General features: G+C 40.3%; 1 protein-coding gene across 2 annotated transcripts in view; it reads left to right on the top strand.

Annotated features, from left to right (window-relative positions):
* The window catches only part of KLF12 (KLF transcription factor 12), a 439,279-nt gene that overhangs the window by 367,253 nt on the left and 51,731 nt on the right, over positions 1-20,295 (top strand). The window contains exon 6 of one of the 2 annotated variants that reach the window (XM_065895860.1): positions 1,927-1,989. The exons of the other annotated variant lie outside the window; for it this stretch is intronic. Within the exon in view, the coding sequence (XP_065751932.1) occupies positions 1,927-1,989 (63 nt within the window). The remainder of the gene's footprint in view (positions 1-1,926; positions 1,990-20,295) is intronic. 2 annotated transcript variants of the gene reach the window in all.

The raw sequence follows: 20,295 nt of genomic DNA, 5'->3' as shown, positions 1-20,295 counted from the left end.
TTTTTTTTTGTTTTTTGGGGTTTTTTTTGCGATACACGGGCCTCTCACTGTTGTGGCCTCTCCCGTTGCGGAGCACAGGCTCCGGACGCGCAAGCTCAGTGGCCACGGCTCACGGGCCCAGCCGCTCTGCGGCATGTGGGATCTTCCCGGACTGGGGCACGAACCCGTGTCCCCTGCATCGGCAGGGGGACTCTCAACCACTGCGCCACCAGGGAAGCCCTGTACTGTCCGTCTTGAAATGATTCTCACTCGCTGAACAACTATGGAGAACTGGGATTCTAATCAACCTTGGGGCTCTTGGTTCTAAGTGGACTTTAAGACCATTTTAAAATCCCCATTTTTTCTTGTCTTGTAAATAGAATAATGTCTGAGACATAAAGAGTAAAGATAACACAAGCTTAACGACTGCCTAGATCTCACAGGTACCCAGTAAAGAAAGATGGGTACTTTACTAGGAAGCGGGAAGGTGTCCACAAGGACAGGAAGTAGAGCAAATTGTGCTGCCAGTAAGTGACCCACAGAGAGGTGGAGGTTCATGGAGTTTCAGCAGCTATAGCTCCTGATTGGAAGATATTAGCAGTTCCTAGAAATTTCAACTATTTCCAGTGGAGGACTCCAACCCTGGAAGCTTGTAAAACAATATAGTCTTTACTATCTTTTCCCCATAATTTAGCTAAAGGTTTGAAATGACTGTTTTCTTTAAAGCCCGGCTGGAGAGTATCACATCTAGAAGACCTTCCTCCTAGAAATAACTATTCACCTTTCCTTTCTCCTCCATTCCCACAGATTCTGTGCCTGGACATTTGGATGAAGTTATTGTAGGGGAGGAAAAAAAATTTTTTTCCTCCACCCTCTCCTTGTTTAGGGTCTGGGGGCCTGCAAATTAAACTGACAAAAGATAGATTAGCAAGAGGAAAAACAATCCAAAGTTTATTTACACATAAAACATGCATGCATACATGCATGCAGGAATACTCAGTGGTGAGTAACTCAAAGGGGTAGTTAAAATTTGAAGCTTATATACCATTTTAACAAAGGGTAATAAATTGTAGAGAAGTGCCTTGTCAAAAGAAAAGGGGGTCTGGACGTTTAGCGGGGGCTAAATTTTAGGAAGGTGACTAGGAAATGTATGGGGGAAACTAATGGTAAATAAGGGTTGTTTATGCCGGCTCATCTCAATACCATTTTTGGTGTTAAGAGTTGTACATTGTACTCTGCTTCCTGGTATGGGGCAGTGGGGTGGGGGTGGGGGCAGGGAACGCCTTTAAAAATGAAAATTTCCTTTACAAAAGGGAAATGTATGCCCTGCTTTTAGGCATATAAAGGGAAGGTAGAGAGTTCCTCCTCCTGTTTGTGTTTGTGGTTGCCGTCAAATGAAAATAATCCTTATGCGTCAGTAGCATATTTTGGGGTGACGTATACTGATCCCCTTCATTATCTTGCTTTTCAGGGCTTTAAATCTGGAAGTTGACTGAGGGAGTGTATACTTAGACTGTCTCTTCGTGTCCTTCTTACGGAAACAGGTAGCAGAAAGGGCTCACTGAGGGCCAGCACCAAACCTTACATTACCTTTATGCACTCCTAAACCTGGCAAGGATTAGGTAGGCAGCAGTAACTTTTTGTTGGACTGAATGAATGAATCAACTTACTAAAACTGGTCCTGCCTTTGGGGGGTCTTCACAGTGAACATCGTGACAAACACTTTGTATGTTAAAAGTGGTGCAGAAGGAAAGAGAGAGACTGACTGCTGGTCTGTAGGCATAGGAACTTAACTGCATCCATTTACTAAGAGGTGCTCAAGTTCTGGGTCATTTTATATTCAGCAAATCTAAAAGAGATCATTTATAAGCCAGATCACTTTTTGTTTGTTCATTTATAATCAGGAAAATGCTTTTTCAATGACTGGATTACTCTCATCTCTTACAGGGTACATCCGTCCCCAGTATCAAGGGTCCGGGGAAATCGAATGAATAATCAGAAGTTTGCTTGGTGAGTATAGAGTCTATGTGATGAGAATTTATAAGTCTTATGGGAATTTTTAATAGGACTATGTTAAAAGAGAATTATTCCCGCTTTCTCTGTAGAGAATACATTTCTACTGACTGAACTACATTATTTCCCTTTCCTTTGGAAAATTCTAAACAAACACGAATAGAGTTCCTTTCCAGCCAAATCGTCTTCACTCACCAAAAACTGAGTGCAACATTTTTTTCCTAACAGATATGGCATATTTCCAAGGATTATCAACTGTTACATTTTTAAAGGATGTTTTCCATTTTTAGAAGACACTCACTTTTTTAGTAAGATTTAGACAACAACTCGGATTTTTCTCAGGTACCAGCTTCTACTTCTCATGAAGATTTTCATAGTAAATTAATCTATTAAATTAATTATGATGATTACTGTTTAGATGCCCTTTTTATGACCTTAGCCTTAAATATCGAGGGATTTGTCCTTTAATTTGGGGAATACAAAGATCTTCTTTCACTGACTAGTTCTTTTTTTTAAAACATCATTATTGGAGTATAATTGCTTTACAATGGTGTGTTAGTTTCTGCTTTATAACAAAGTGAATCAGCTATACATATACATATATCTCCTCCCTCTTGCGTCTCCCTCCCACCCTCCGTATCCCACCCCTCTTGGTGGACTGACTAGTTCTTGAACAAAAATAGAGATGGAACTTATCAGATATGACCTGAAGAGTTATTTCAACCACAGAACATTGATTACTGATTGCTTAAAGAGGGAATTTAAAGGGTTTCACAAATGTTTCGTATGAAACAAACGAACAAAAGTCAATGTAGATTTAAAATCTATATTTGTTTACGTTACTCCATTCTCCAAAATTAACCTTTCCACACATAGTGTATCTTCAAAAAAAGGAAGGAAGGAGCAAAGGAAGGGAGGGAGAGAAGTAGGGAAAAGAAAAAAGAAAAAGAAAGAACTGATCTGTGTACTGTCTTACTTCAAAGGTGAATGGACTTCACAGGTCTCCATTCTTTTACTTCATTGAATTGCTCTTAGAATGGGATTTTGATTAAAAACTATGGCATTTTTTTAAAATTTTAGGTCTGGGAAGATGATTACCAAAGATTGAGCTTCCAAATTAATTTTACTCCTAAATCAGGATTATTTTTAGACACAAAATAATGAGTCTTTGAATTTGAATAGTGCCTAACCAGCTTGCCTCCCTTCCCCCATTAAATCTAATTAACCCTCACAGTAGCTTGGTGATGTTAAATATTACGCTTTTCTTTTTCACAGAGTGGGAAATGGAGTACAGAGGAAACAGCCATTTGCTTACACACTCCCTAAAAGCTGGGGCGTCCCTCATGGTTTCTCACAGTCACTAAAGCATTACCGTTCCCTGTCAAACCTGGAAAGCTGAGAGGATAATAATGCTGATTACCATTACATAAAAGGAAAGGGAGAAATCAGGCCCTTTTTTGACTTCATGGAACTGATATTCCTTCTTAGTCCAAAGCATATTGTGCTAAAGAAACTTTATTACAAATAGAGAATAGGAGCTGTTCAAGTGAGTGACATAAGCTAATGGGTAGGGTACCACGCTGTCAGGTATGAAATCCAGTTTCTACACCTTATTTCTCAGTGGCTAAACGTGGAACACCAAGTACATAACACATTTTCTTTCCTTCACTTTTCCTTTCTGGAGTATTAGAATAACAGTAACTTGTTCCTACATAATTCATAGCACAGTATTTGGTTAGTAAGTTTAAACCACTTTTATCTCCAGAGAAATAATCCATGAAAAACAAACGGGATCTTTACTACTAGGCTTGAGAAAATTCAACATTTATTTATTCAGCAACATTTATATACACTCTCAGGCACTAGATTACAAGGATAAATAAAATATGCTTTCTGTCTTTATGGGGCTCACTGTCTTGTAGGAGAGGGGTGTGTGTGATGCCTCACATATATAATATACAATATGCCATCATATAAATAATATTTAATAAAATGTGGATAATGCTCTAAGAGATACATTCATAGTATAATGTTCAGAGGAGAATGTTATCAGCTCTGTTTAAGACTAGTTTGGGAGTGAGCAGTTGGGAAGGAGAAAAGTACAGGGGAAGGAAGAGGATTGTCAGAAAACCCATCCCCAAGAAGAAGGTTTTTGAGCAAAGACCCAGAATTAATAGGAAAAGCAGAGGGTTGGCACAGCGCTTCCTTTATTGATTGAAATACATATACAAAGACCTGGAGACATTTCTAAATTATTTGGTCATGTGTTTAGTTAAAAATCCTATTGCATATGCTACCTTGAATTTTTTCTTATGTAAATACTATGAGGCCGGTGTATGGAAATAAATCACCCAGCTAGGAAGAAGCCCAGTGAATCACCCAGCATCTACGTCTACTTAAGTGATAAACTCTCGCTATTTCTTTGTGAAATATTGACTCTGAAAATCCAGAAGTTTTAAATACTCATGCTAGCCATGGATATGAAAGTGATAGTTGCTCTCCACAAAATAGAAGTTTGGGATAGTTTATAGAATTAGATGGCAAGTTCAGCACTAACTTGGTTCCGGCTTGAGTTAGATCCGCAGACATTATATGTGAGTGATGTTGGGTGATTCTGTGAAGCCAGCAAGTGGTGCAATCAGTTAAAAAATATTGTTCATCACATAAAGCATTAAACCTCAGTAAAAGATGAAAAAGCTTGAACTTGTAAGTTATGCCTAGGAAATGCATGACAATTGGTTGTAAATGTCAACAGCTGTGGTTGAACTATCAAAACCACTGTTTATTATTGAGTAAAGATGGCTTAAAATTGTAAGTAGTGTTTTTCTTTGCACAATGTCAGTACAAGAGGCAGCATCCATCCACTGGCCTCATTCCTGTGGCAGCATTTCCTTTGGAGTTGAAGAAAGGTGTGGAAAAGAATGTCTGTTCAAGACAAACAAACCTGCTGGAATGGAAAGAAAATGTGGTTAAAAAAATATACATAACCAGGAAGGAGCTGAAAGCACCAGACTGTAAAGGGTCCAATGACAGATGTTAGGATAGAGCCAGGTCTGTTATAACTATCTGCTAACTTTTAGGATTAAGAAATAGCAGTAAGAACCTCTTGCAAGATCTGTTAGCACCCCAGTAGAGAACACAAGATCACTGGACAACTCATTTAATATTCAGTTAATCAGAGGTAGCAATCCAGACCGGACATAAACTCTATCAGAATGGCTCTCCCCTGACTGCCATCCCGCTCTAGTAATATTTGTTGATTGGAGGATTGATGAAGCCTTTGAGGTTCAGCACATGAACTTCATTCTCTATGTCACGTGTCACAGCTCTCCTCTTTTACACCTTCCTTTGTCCAATGTGAACCTTTTCAAGAGCATTTGGTATTTTTTCTTACATATGATAATGACAGGAAAAAAATATACTTTGCTCCATGGGGGGGCAAATGGGGCAAGTCTTATTAGAGAGTTGAATGTACAGATAGGCTTTTCTTCTTCACAGATCTTTTTGCTTGAAGCTCTTGTATTCTGATACCAAACCCACAGAGAGTGGCTGTTTCCAAGTCGTCTTTCAGCTCTTTTATTCCTAAAGCTATTCTAGAAATCTGGAACCTGTGTTTGGTGTGTAGGTTGAACCAGGACAGGGAGGGGCTTGGTGGGGAGTATCTCTGAACTGAACGTCGAAGTTGATCTAAGGCTCCAAGCTTGCCAGGATCAGTGGGAGGATTCCAAAAACATACACGTAGTATATGCTCATTTATAGCTTTTCTTTCGTTCTTCTCTTTATTTCTCCTTCCAGCCTGCTCCAGTCCCAAAGTTTTCAAAGACTTGGGTGTATATGGTTGTTTGATGATGGTGTAGTCATGGTTGTACTATGCACCCAAAGCATCCATGTAGGGCTATTATGTGGCAGAGGTATGTGTCACGTAATAGACACTGTGGACTATTTATACGATAATGGAGAAAATTAGGCATTGTGAATAGGAATTGCCATTAGTAAAATAGGATTAATTTTCTCTAACCAACCGGCTGCTGCCACCACCAGTCTCAGTCATGATTCCTTTCTTGCCAACATGCCTGAGATGTTACGTAGCTGTCTACAAAAGAAGCTCCAGTTTTAGTAGCCTGTCCATGCAAATTGTGACACGTTCTGGGTGTGAATCACATTTCACATTTGGAAGTGAAAAAATTCTGTGTCACCAATTTTGGGGAGGGCAGGAAGAGCCTTTGCACGCTTTGATGTTTTATTGTTTGATACGCTGTGCTACAATGAACTTAAATATTTATATGCATATAGTTGCAAATGTTAGACATGACTTCATTGAGACTTTTTGAAGGGTATAACCAGTATGGATTTTTGTCATAAAAATAAGGACATTCCTTCGTGCTTAAACTTTTTGCCTTAACAGAGGAAGGTGCTCAAGTTGTTGATATTGGAAACCTTTCAGAAAGCTGAGGTAGAACTAACCCGTGTTCTACATGTCCAAATGCAGTAGTTATCAACTGTGGGGCTGAAAAGAAACTGTAAGCATTATCAAGTTCAGTTCAGCCTCTCACTTTTACAAACGTAGAAATGGAGGTCCAAAGACAGAAATGTGTTCCATGTCAGGTGTAGGCATAAAACCAGTCCACTGCACTACTGTCCAGTCAGCTTTCTGCTACGTGGCAGTTAGTTACCTGTGGGCAGAGCAAGAGAAATGCTAGAGATTAAATCAGATGGATGTTTAATTCATTACAAGCTAAGCAGAAGGCTTTTGTCTGGGAAATTCCCCTGAGATTGATGTGACGGGGGAGAGAAAGCAGGAGGAGAGAGACGCCTGATAAGGACGTTGCTTTCCATTCCAATATGTAGCAGTTGCTCCCTGCCAAAATGTGTACTCATCATCCTGCAGATCCTTGCACGCTCATTATTTATAGATAATATTGACTATGTTATTTTAATTACCAGAGCATTTCACTGCTTCTTGTTTTGTTTTTTTTTTTTTGCGGTACACGGGCCTCTCACTGCTGTGGTCTCTCCCGTTGCGGAGCACAGGCTCCGGACGCGCAGGCTCAGCGGCCATGGTTCACGGGCCCAGCCGCTCCGCCGCATGTGGGATCTTCCCGGACAGGGGCACGAACCCATGTCCCCTGCATCGGCAGGCGGACTCTCAACCACTGCGCCACCAGGGAAGCGCCTGCCTCTTGACTTACGGGGCAAAAATTATGATACTGTGTCTGAATTTTAATATGTGAAAATTCCAGTTCCCAGAGTGCCTGCCTGGCCTTCATTTTTTTTTTTTTTTTCTTTTTAAATCCATACGTGTTGGCAAATAAATAACAGCAGGTTGCCTTTAGATTTAGTTGGGAAGCATGGTCTCTCCAGTGTTTGATAACAGATTCAGAAAATGGGCCGTAGTTTATATAATCATAAACCGGTTTGCGAGTTCTCTGTATCCTGAATTACAATGAAAAGTACTTCCACAGTGTTGCCACATTTAAAATCCCTCCAAATCCATATCTTTTCTTATGTTATAATCCAGTGTCAGCTAGTAAATTCGTTACTTCCACCACCTCCTCAAGTTTAGCTTGGTGACAGTTATGTATACTTTAAACTTATATGCTGTCTTTCAGATTGCCCTTCTTAACGACCTTTGGTCTAATTTTCTTCAATTCTCTATTACCCAGAATTTCAGCAAGAACGGTCGATAAAATTGTTTCACATTCCTGTAATATCAGCTGGTTTTTGTGTCTAGTATTACTTCAATCACAATAAAGATGATTTGGGGAAAAAGTTAAAGTAAGTTATTTTCTACAATTATTTTCTAATTATGGGAGAATTAAGGCTATAAGATCATGCCGAGCTAAAAGGTCACCACTTCTGAGACATTTTTCAATGAAAAGTTCATTAGTAATTTGTTTTTACCACCCCGCTGCTCAGGACCATATTAGTGTCTTATTGGGCATGCCAATATATTCCTTGTTCTTTGTGACATCTTCTCAGTGCCGTAGCTAGGTGTGGTACTATTGTGTATTAAAACATCTCTGTTGTATTAACTAATTTTAGCATGACCAAGAAATATTAGTTCAGTATTCAAAAGGACTTGTTTGGAAAAATCTAAAAATATACAGAGACTTAGCAACATACTTATGTAATACAGGGGTCAAAGAAGAAATTTCAAGAGAACTTTAAAAATACTTTTAACTACAGTTGACCCTTGAACAAGCAGGGGTTGGGGGCACTGACCCTGTGTAGTTGAAAGTCTGTGTGTAACTTTACAGTCAGCCCTCCGTATCCATGCTTCCCCATACACGGGTTCAACCAACCTCAAAAGATCTGCATGTACATGGACCCACACGGTTCAAACCTGTGCTGTTTAAGGGTCAGCTGTGAATGAAAACACAACTTATCAAACTTTGTAGGTTGCATCAAAAAGCAGTGCTTAGGAGGAAATTTATTGCACTGAAAGCATATGTTAGAAAAGAAGGATCTAAAGTCAGTAACCTTTTTTATTTTATTTTACTTTTTTATACAGCAGGTTCTTATTAGTCATCCATTTTATACATATTAGTGTATACATGTCAATCCCAATCGCCCAATTCATCACAGCACCACCCCCCGCCACTTTCCCCCCTTGGTGTCCATATGTTTGTTCTCTACGTCTGTGTCTCTATAAAATCGATAATCTTTAAGTTTTTACCTTAGGACACCAGAAAAAGAAGAGCAAATTAAATCCAAAGTAAGCAGAAAGAAAAAACAAAATGACTTGTTTGTAATTCTGGGATTTGTAGCATATTTTTTCATATAATTGTTGTTTCTTAGCTTGGTTTTATATAGCTTAAGGGTATTTAAAATCCACACAATCAGGAATCATGATTTTACTGGGAAAGCTACTTAAACTACAGCTTTTTATAGTTTTGAAGTGTGTGCAGTGTACATTATCCTCCATCATAATCCCCTCCCTGTTAAACTTGTTCAGATGTAGACCTTTAAAATAATGGTTGTATTGTAATGAAACAGGCAGAATAAGGGGATTTAGGGAGTCATTAATGAATAATGCAAGGAAAAAACTGTCCCAATATGAAAAAAATGATGTACCTACTGTTAGCACCAGTACAAGTTCTGTTATAATTAATGTGTGAAATTAAAACAGTGAAAGATCTTATTTTATATATCTCTAGAGGAGCCTCAGTCTTTCTTAGCCTTTTACAGTATTTTTCAGTGGAGATTTTTGGGCTAAAGAATTAGCTAACCAAAGCTGACTTCTAAATGTATATATTTAAAAGAATAATGACTTAATATTGGGACCCAATCAGAAATCCTAATGTGTTCTTGAATGTGCTGGGAATACCACTCAGGATCATAAATCTTAAGAGAATGCTTCGGGTACCAGCGGTTTTGTTTTGATTTGCGTTTTTCAGTCATATTTCCAATATAATCGTTCTAGCCATGGAGATTTATCTGTATACACATGGACAGTGAACTAGCAATTTTAAAATTAAATAATATATCCTCATCTTACTATAATTTTTCTCAGCTGACCCCTAGATTTTCATAGTTTCTTAACAATTCTTAACAATTTCATAAAGTTTCTATTTATTACGTTTCTTGGTACCGTACTAGATTACCTAAGGAAGGACCGATACCTTCATAATGAATATATTTCTTTTAATCGGTTCTAAGAGAGCAGTAGATAGCGTGTGACCTATTTACCCCCCAATTAAAACCAACCCATATCACACGGGTTTTAGTCACAGCTGCTGCACATAAACCCTCAGCTAATAAGTAGCAGGAGAGCGGAGGACCCTGCAGGAATCCGCTGTCTGTAGCCATTACCTGTGTCTCAATTTTCATTCAGTTTAGTCTCCTTTATCAGGTGAGTTTCTTTTGTCGGAAGTAATGGAAACTGAGTCTGTTTACCTTAAGCAAAAGGTAATTTTGTCGAAGGACATGAGGTGGGTTACGGGAGTCAAAGGAAGAAAGAGGAGCCGGGCCTCAGGACACACAGGGAGCGGGACAGCACCCAGGAGCGAGATTGAATGAGCAGGTGCAGGCCCAGAACGACGGGAGCTGGACTTGTTTTCCAGCTCCCCGATCTCAATCAAGGAGGTCAGAGTCTGAAGAGCCCCAGCCTGGCACAGGTGCCCAGCCCTTGGCCGAGGTGGTTGACTGTCCTGTTATGACCACACGTAAGGAGGAATGTCCCAAAGGAAGAGGAGCTGCTGGTACCAAACAGTGATGGGAAAGACGGTGCTTCATAAACCAGCACCGTCCACTTGCCCTGTTATTCCGAGAACTAGAAGCGACCAGTAAAGGCAGTTACTGAACTTCACTGTTATGCCTTGGAGGCAGTCTTTTCTTATATTTTGGATGATGGAGGCACCCCTGCAATTAGTAACTAGAATAAGTGGCTTCTCTCTGGCCTCACTCTTGAATGTTCAAAGCCCAAGAAGAGTGTTTAGTCAAAATAGACTTCATTCTTGAAACTTAACAGTTTTTGATCCTGATCCCCTCAACCTCTCCATTTTCCCAGAAATCCTGCTTTAAATCATGTATTTTCCAAAGCAGCTTTTAAAACCAAACACACTGGGACTTCCCTGGCTGTCCTGTGGTTAAGATTCTGCGCTTGCACTGCAGGGGGCGTGGGTTTAATCCCTGGTCAGGGAACTAAGATCCCGCGTGCCACGAGACGCAGCCAAAAAAGTAGAAAATAAACAAATAAAACCAAACACACTTAAGGGCTTCCCTGGTGGCGCAGTGGTTAAGAATCCGCCTGCCAATGCTGGGGAAAACGGGTTCGATCCCTAGTCCTGGAAGATCCCACATGCTGCGGAGCAACTAAGCCCATGTGCCACAACTACTGAGCCTGCGCTCTAGAGCCGCGAGCCACAACTACTGAGCCTGCGCGAGCCACAACTACTGAAGCCTGCATGCTCTAGAGCCTGTGCTCCGCAACAATAGAAGTCACCGCAATGAGAAGCCTGCGTACCGCAACTAAGAGTAGCCCCCGCTCGCCGCAACTAAAGAAAGCCCGCGCACGGCAAGAAAGACCCAACTCAGCCATAAATAAATAAATAAATAAAAATTTATGAAAAAAAACAAACACAGTTGTGAAAAGATATAAAATAGAGGAAGCTCCTCTGAAATCAATAGGGCTTGAAGTCTGCAGGCTTGGGTTCTAGTATAAATTTGTCACCTACACTAAATCGATCTTTCTGCTCCTTTCATCCCAGTATTTCTGTTAAGTGAACGAATGAATGGTGTTTCACCCAGACTATTCAGATTCGGTCTTGGGAAGAGTGCAACAGAGATAATACTCGTCATAGTATCACCTTGAAAGAAAGTGCTTCATAAACCCTAGGTATTAGCCCACAATTGAATGTCAACTTCACATAAAAGGAATCTTCTACCACCTGGGTGATTTTTTTGACACACCCAGTAGTTATTATAATCTCAAATGAGGCTATAAGTTACTTCGACTCTCCTGGGTCCTTCTTAACTGTAACAGTTTAGAATCCTGAGCAGGTGAGTATAGGTAGGTAGGACTGTGGTTTGATATATTAGGTGAATACATGTTCCAGGAAGGGCAGGTGGTACATCCAAGCAGAAATGATAGCTTTTTAGGTTACAGATGGAGCCACTTTAGTTCAGTTTCTGTGAAGGCCAAATAAACAGAAGGGTAACTAACACTCTGTATGTTACTAATTCTGTGTGACTAGTAATTATTCTCTTCCACCCTATATTTGGAATGTCTTCATACATAAGACATATTGGGTTATATCCTTTAGAAAGCAATGATTTAAATTACCCATGGGATTAAATTAATGTTCTTGTAAAATAGAAATCTCTCCAATTCCATCTATTTTCCCATTCCTCTACTCATTGCCTTCTTTCCTTAGAGGACTGTAAAGAAAAAGAAACATTTCTTTCCTTAGATTTTGTAGTTGATAGGTCTGGAGAAAGAAAGAAAATAGCTTTCTATTATTTTTCACTTTAGACCTGAATTATTTTGTACTTTTTAATTTTTTTAACATCTTTATTGGAGTATAATTGCTTTACAATGGTGTGTTGGTCTCTGCTTTATAACAAACTGAATCAGCTATACATATACGTGTGTTCCCATATCTCTTCCCTCTTGCGTCTCCCTCCCTCCCACCCTCCCTATCCCACCCCTCTAGGTGGTCACAAAGCATTGAGCTGATCTCCCTGTGCTATGCAGCTTCTTCCCACTAGCAATCTGTTTTACACTTGGTAGTGTATATATGTCCATGCCACTCTCTCACTTCGTCCCAGCTTCCCCGTCCCCCTCCCTGTGTCCTCAAGTCCATTCTCTATGTCTGCATCTTTATCCCTGTCCTGCCCCTAGGTTCTTCAGAACCTTTTTTTTTTTTAGATTCCATATATATGTGTGTGTTACCATATGGTATTTGTTTTTCTAATTTCGTACTCTTTGAAGAACCCTGTAGCTTAACCGAAAGAGTTGACTGATTTCTTACAGTGCAAGTGGCTTACAATAATCTTCCCCAAACTTTACAGGCTGTGAAGTGTTTTTCTGAGAAAGAGAAGGAAGGGTGGAATTGTATTGAAGGTAGGAAGCAAAGGCCAAAGGCGAGGGTGTTGAGAACAGAAGGAAGTTGCTGCCACCTAGAGGTAGAAGTTGGTAAATGGAGGGTGTACTGTGAAAGCTCATGGAGTGATCTTGAGAGGAGACTGAAATGTTGCCAGTTGACCCAGTCTCTGCCTCTAAGTGGGACTAGACTCATTCCCTCCCCTTCCCGTTGGTAGTGCGCCAATATTTCCTATGAGATTTTGCTGACCCTCGTGGATTTTTCTATTTTTGTGGACAGTAGCCTTGTTATTGATCATGAAACTGTCTGTTAAGTCTTTGGAAGTTACTGGAAGTCCTCTGTACCATGTAATCTCAATTATTTGGAGGAGTCCTTATTATCTTGGCTAATAGAGAATGTCTTTTCCATAATCTATGCCATGTATTTCAAATGTTACCTTGGAAGCTTCTCGAAGACTACATTTTCATTGAATTTTGTGGCTGACGCTCTCCTGTGTCTCAAGAAAGCTCAGGTAGCAGGGAGACCACTGAGATGGGAGCAGAGAGCCCCGGGAATACCCTTGAGAGGAAGGGACCCGGAGAGTCCCCTGAGTTATGACTAAACCTAAAACCAATGCAGCACCAGCCTCAAGAATAATATACAATGTAGCCCATTTTCATTTTGGTTATTAGGAACTCGTTGTACATAGCAGTGACAGTTTTTTTTGTCTCGCCAGGACATTTTTAATGGAAAATCCTCCCCCATAAAGAAGCCTAGGCAGCCAGGAATGTACTGCCACGCTTGGCTGGCGGTTCTCTCTTTCCAGGACGGCCATATTGCACAAACCCAGGGGGCACTCTTCCTATTGTAGCCTATGTGGAGGGTACCTCCTGGGGCACTAAAGCAAAGCATATTGGCATGGAAAGGTGAGAAAAGATGAAGAGAAGATCTGTGTGAGTTTATACCTCAGCCCCTCTCTCCTCTCCTGAATGGGAGACTTGATTGAATGTTGTAGATCATTGTGATGACGGTTTTCAGGGGGAAGAAAAGGCTTCAGAAAATACCAGAAGACATCAGCGAGACCTTTTAGAAAATGAGGATAGCAAGCAGAGTGTTCCTGTGTTCCTTGTTTATTTTAAACCCGACTGCTGCCCTAGAACACATTAGCTGAACACTTTTCTGCCTACCTGCCTGGTGGGACTTGACGTACTTGCTTTCCATTTTTGTTCTGTTTCTTAGCTTGAATTTAATTTTAAGTTACAATTTAAGTATTTACATTCAATGTCACTTGCAAACCTGATCACTTTTGAAACTGCCAGAGGTTTTGTGGGTTTTTTGTTTTGTACTCGTTAGTATCATCGCTTTTCTAGAATATTTGTGTTCATTCATTTGTTCCCTTATTCAGTGAAATTATGGCACCTGCAATGATCTGGCCACTTTTCTGCACTCTGGGGACACTGTATGTAATAAGACAAACAGGCCTATGATCTCACAGAGCTTACCATGGAGTCGAGTAAGATAGATAACTAACAAATGTCTGGAGGTGATAAGTGCTCTGATGAAAGTGTAACGGGGGGATGATTGGAAACGACTGGAAAGCCACCCCAGGGGCTTGGTCAGAAAAAAACCTCTTGAAAGAAGGAGACACACAAGCAGGAAGATGCATGAAAAGGAGCCAGCTGTGTGGGCCTCTGGGGGAAATGGTCCAGGTGCTCGAAACAACTCACACAAAGGCCCTAAGATGGGAACACATTTGGAAAATCCAAGGAACATAAAAAAGTGAGTGGGGAGCAGGTGAAACAAGGTAAGGGCAGAGAGGTTGGCCGGGACAGAAGCCTGCAGCCTGTGGTCTGAGTGTAACGGAACCACGGGAGGAGAATGAAATGACCAGATATGTGTCTATCTGCAAGGCTCTCTCTGGCTACTCTGTGGAGAAAGGATTATTAAGAGTGAGTAGCCACACACACCCACAGGTAAATCAGACAGAAACTCTCACGGTACACCTAAACGGAGCCTGCCGTGTCCTCGGCGTGCAAACTTACTACACCTCTGTATGCTATCAACAGCCCATCATAAAATGATGCCACCTGCCCCGGTATATGTCCAGCCCAGGGCTGCTTGGTGAGACACTCAGCCTCAACTAAATAAATAGATCTTAGTACTCAAAGGCGTCTTTTCCCAAAACACCAAGTACCCTGACCCCTTTCTTCCATGGAAAGACTTAGCACTGGAAAAGAATCTATCTGTTTAGCTCCTCCAGGCCCAGTTTTCTTCCTGTTCTCCACCCACACAGTCACCCAAGCCAGAAGCCTCACAGCAACTTCAACTCTGTCAAAACCAACATCTATTTGATCACCCAATCTAGCATTCCTCTTTGTAAATCTTTCTTGGCTGTGTTGGTTCTTCTTCATCCCACCTCTTACCTGAAGTATTAACCTGAGCTCCTAATGGCCTCCTTGGATTCTGATTCTTTCTACTCCCTGCTGTACTCAGCCTTCACCATGCCTACAATGATGTTTGTAAAATGCCAAGGGGATTGCCCTTCTGTACAACTCGGCCAGTGCCTTGCCCTCATTTACATGTCCCCCAGAGAGTTTAAGGAATGTTGTCCAAGTTTGCACAGCGAATTTGAGCTGGGATTAGACCTTCTGTCTCCTGTCTTTGATGGTTTCCCTTCCACTTTTTCATGGCTGTTTCCTGTTCCTTATTCAGTATTTTTTTAAAAGTAGAAATACTCAGATTCAGAGAGCAACAAGAAATGTGTTCATGTTAGAAACATCTTGAGACATTACTTACATCATCTCTACCGTTCCTCTGCTTATAATTGTTATACTCAACAAAATAGTTGAAGGATAATTGTAGAATACTGACCTGAATTTCAGAGATTGGGGGCCTCATCTGTCACTCTCTTAATTATCTGATCTGGGGCAAGATTGAGTCCCTCATGCCTGCTCTTGCCTATATATTTCACAGAGATGATACGAAAATAAATAGAAGAGATTTTGTAGGAAAGGGCTTAATGCTCTGGAAGGCAAGCTGCTCCAAAATGCCTCGGTGGTATTTTTTTGGTCACTGTTCACTTTTCTCTTAAATGTAACCTCCTATATTGGTACTTTAAAAATACATATGTTTGACAGCTTTGCATTTCTCTTTTTGTTTCCACAATCATGTAGTTTTATAAAGGATTAAGATTCCAGTTGTTACCTCCACCTGACTTTTCCATTTACACCCTTTCCTCTGATCTACTTGATTCTGAATTTAATTATTCGGCTTACGTTAACACCCTGTCTCTTTGCTTTCTTCCTGCCTAGTAGTTCTTCCTGCCTAGTAGAGTGAAAAGAGCTTGATTAATAAAAGCTTGCCCTTTTATATTTCCTCGTAATTAGTCTAATAAAAAGGGGTCATCTCCTGGATGAGCTTTGTGTAGGTAATTTTTTTTAATTCGTTGTCCTTTGGGTGTGCTAATTCCATGAATTCCATGACTTTTTTGTGCCTTGTGTATATTGATGGATTTGAAAATCAAGCTTCTGGTTTTTATCGCCACACCTTCAAAGACGCAGACACCCACGAACATCACAACTCTGGAAATAGGATTTGGAACGAGATTTAAGTGGTGGCTCTGTGGTTTAACAGGATTAAGGCATGGGACATTGTCAGATGAACAAAGAATACATATCTTTTCTCTTTTTAATCGATTAGCTAACTCAACAGGTCCTGCATTTTAAGTGGCACCGTGCAAGAATATCAAATCCATGTTGGTGTGAAGAGTTAAACCACTTATCTTCCCAAGGGCTAAGAAGCTGGACCTCCCCAGGATCATAGCAGTTGTGGACCCATGGTCCCAGAGCGCACACCAAAAAGGGCCTGCTGATGATAATAAGGGAGGATCGTTTATAGGAAATGTCCATCAAAGCAAATCTAGGGCTGTAATTGGCCACAGAGGGAGATGTGGCCTCGGAAGTACTGAATGTAGATTTCTATTCTCCAGTAAGTTTTTAAGGCCTTTAAAATTGACCTGGGATGAATAAATATAAAAACAAAAATCCAGGCAACTCAATGGATAAAAAGCACAGGCTTTAAGATCAGGGGATGCTAGTTCAGGTCGTGTCCTCTGCATTTATTGGTTGTTTGGCCTTAAGCGAGTCATCAGATTCCTCACCACCGTTTTCCTCAGGGGTAAAAATATAACAAAAATATCTCTTTTCTAGAGCTCAGCAAGTTAAAATTTAAATGTGTGGATTCAGGTTAACGATCCAGCTGGAACAGGATTGTGTGTGTTAGTTATTATTTTTATTAAATGCCAACTCCTAATTATGTCCTCCCTCAAAGACAATCGTCTAAATATCATTTGTGTCTGACTCTGCCTTCTATGTGGGTTATGTACTTACCTCCTGACCAAGGGGACCTGATACAGAATTAGAAATGGGCCCTGAAATCAATAATTTGCTCTCAGGCATGCCTGGTTATATTGCTGGTAAATAATTCATCCTTTTGTGGTAGAAGGTAGGTCTCCAAAGCGATTCTCCACAAACTCCTCATTTTTAACACTTCTCTCCAAACGGGAACAATGAAGCCTGATTTCCTCAGGAAATGGACTGTGTAGTTGGTTAAACCACCTTTCAGTGATATTTTACATTCTTAAGCTTTTTAGAGTTTTACGCATTTTCATACATATCATTCCACTTGTTCTTCATAACAATTCTGGGAGATATCTTAAAAGATATTACTATCTTCATCTTTAAAATGAAGAAGGGCAGAACAGAGTGGGGATTAAAGCATTAGTCTACTTATTTTCATGTTGCAGTTACCACATACTAACTGTGTAAGCTTAAGGCAAGTGTTTTAATATCTCTGTGCCTCAGTTTCCTAATCTATAAAATGGGACTTGCTGTCAATCCTTGTGCCGTGGTTATTGTGAGGACTAAATGTACTAATACCTAGAGAACTGTAAGAACAGTGTTCGGCAGACTCAATAAATATTGACTATTAGTATTTTAAGGGAAAGCAAACCTAATTTATGCAGGACCACAGCTAATATATAGCTAGCATTAGTTATCTCATTAATGTCTAGAAAGTATTTTGACCCTCTTACAGATAACAAAATGGAGACCTACGTTAACTGATCCCACTATGATACACTCAGCTGACCTCAGTATTTCCACTGCATCCCTCCTGTTCACTCTTCCCTTACCTCTTTTTAAATGTTCATGTTTTCCAAAGTTCCATCTCATTTTGCATAATCTTTCTTAATGATAACAGCCTTCTCCACGGTTTAAGTCCCCACCCTTTTGCCAGTGACAGCTTGGATCGACCACTTCCTCCTCTGTGTGCCCACCAAGTCTTTCTGTCAAAACCCTTGAATGTGTATGTGCTCGAGCGCGAGTGTGTGTGTGTGTGTGTGTGTGTGTGTGTGTGTGTGTGCACGCACGCATGCGCGCCTCTCTCTTTTAGACTCGAAGTCTCCGGTACCTTACAGAAGGTCTGGCCCATACATAGCAGGCACTCTGGAAATCTTAGAAGAAGGAAGAAGAAAAGGGATGGGGCATGGTTTTAAACTGAAGTGTTCTAATCCTCCTAGAATACTTCCCGGAATATTCTGGAATGTTTTAAGAGTTTTCCAAGATTTGCTCAATTAAAATAATCTGCTTATCAGAAGTCTGACTTATTCTGAGTACGTACTCTGTGCTAGTCACTGTGCGAATCCCGGGACTATAAAGGTATCCTCAAGGAATGTCTGTCTTTGGGGGAGATTTCAAACTCTCAAGAATGAGTTAGCAAAATTACGTTGTTGCTGTGTGTTGATGGTCTTTTGTAAAAATCATGTCTACGCCTCAGCAACTTAACATGTTTAGATATCGCATCATGAGTTGGCCCTGGGCGTCAGCACTGTTTGAGCTAGTGCAATTCATGCATAGAAATTATTTGCACTTTTTCGTTTCATTTCAAAGTTTTTTAAAAAGTGTCTCCATTGTCTCCTTTTCCTGGTGTGGTTTACCACGTTTGTAAACTGAAAAACAATTGAACTAATACAGTTCCATCACTGTTTGCCCACGTGCACATATACACACTCCTGATGGTGGTAATGCAGTATTTTTGTTTGTGGGTTTTATCTGTGGATCTTTGCCAGCCTGATACTTCTCCACTCTATTGACATTGGAATGTCATTAGAATGCTGATTTCTCTCTGGGTTTAAAGACCCATTTTGAAGGTGTCAGGCATTCAGTAATAGACTTTTGCCTGGTGTAGACTGCCTGCGTTACCTACCTAGTCGGACATTACTATCCTTGAAACGTAAAAACGATACGTCATTTATCTCATGACCACTAATGTTGTTCCGCTGTTATTGATTCAGTTGTGTAGTGGCATGCCCTTGACTTGCATGCTTTCAAACTGTTGGGCGTCTTGAAAATAGCATTAAGTGAAAGCAGAATCATGGCTCTTATTGCCCGGAGTTGTCTGAAACAGCATTTGCTTTTACAAGTCGGTGCTTATCAGTAGATCGGGAGGCCTCTGATGGTGGAGATCGTAGATGTGAAGCACAGGTGTTGACAAAGGAGCATTTCCTTCTCTTCTTGCACTTGGTACTTCGGCTTAGTGTGTGAAATATAGTAATTCTTGCATGCGATACTTTCATAAAATATGGAACCACTTGTTGTCACAATCTGGACATAATATGTCCTTTGTTAGATACATGTTGGGGATAATAATAATTACAGTTAATATGTATCAATATGCATGATTAGGATTAGATTGGTCAGAGTATGTCCTTCAGCCCTCATTCCAGTTGACCTGAATGTCACATGATTTAGTCACTGGAAGAGGAAAACCAAAGCCTGCTCCCTGGCTCCTGACCCAGACCCCTTCATGGTGAGCTCCTTCACACCTTCACGATTTTAGTCACAATGAGGCAAGAGTAGTGACTTTCCTACATGAAACATATCCTTTAAACGAGCGTGCATTTGCAGTGTACATTCTTTTATGTCCCCAGGGGCTCAAGAACACATGTCCAAAAATAACTCCATACTGCAGATGATTTATGGTAATGAGCCATATTTTTAAAATGAATACAAATGTAGTGACCGCAACTTCTCCTAACTACAGAATGAGTAAAATGTTTATTCTCATTGATAAATAATAACTGTCATTTTAAGCGTTCCTAAAAGTGACTGATTCTCTTATCAGGCTTTGGTCCAAAGGATGTAGCCGGCTAAAGCTAGAAGGCTCTGTGCCTCTAGGTGCAGCTGTCATCTCTGAATTTAACACCAGGATGCAGAAACATCAGCATTCTTCTTTCTTTTTAAGTAATTAATTTATTTTATTGAAGTCTAGTTGATTTTCAATGTTGTATTAATTTCTGCTGTACAGCAAAGTGATTCAGTTATACATATATATGTTCTTTTTCATATTCTTTTCTGTTATGGTTTATCACAGGATATTGAATATAGTTCCCTGTGCTATACAGTAGGACCTTGTTATTTTTCCATTCTGTATATAATAGTTTGCATCTGCTAATCCCAAACTCCCGATGCTTCCCTCTCCCACCCCCCTCCCCCTTGGAAACCACAAGTCTGTTCTCTATATCTGTGAGTCTGTTTCTGTTACATAGATAAGTTCATTAGTGTCATATTTTAGATTCCACATATAAGTGACATCATATGGTGTTTACTTTTCTCTGTCTGACTTACTTCACTTAGTATGATAATCTCTGGGTCCATCCATGTTGCTGCAAATGGCATCATTTCATTCTTTTTTATGACTGAGTAATATTCCATCACACACA

The sequence above is a fragment of the Phocoena phocoena genome, chromosome 18 (assembly GCF_963924675.1).
Source record: "Phocoena phocoena chromosome 18, mPhoPho1.1, whole genome shotgun sequence".
Lineage (NCBI taxonomy): Eukaryota > Metazoa > Chordata > Mammalia > Artiodactyla > Phocoenidae > Phocoena > Phocoena phocoena.
Note: the sequence above shows the minus strand (reverse complement) of the source record. Positions and strands in the feature narration are given on the sequence as shown.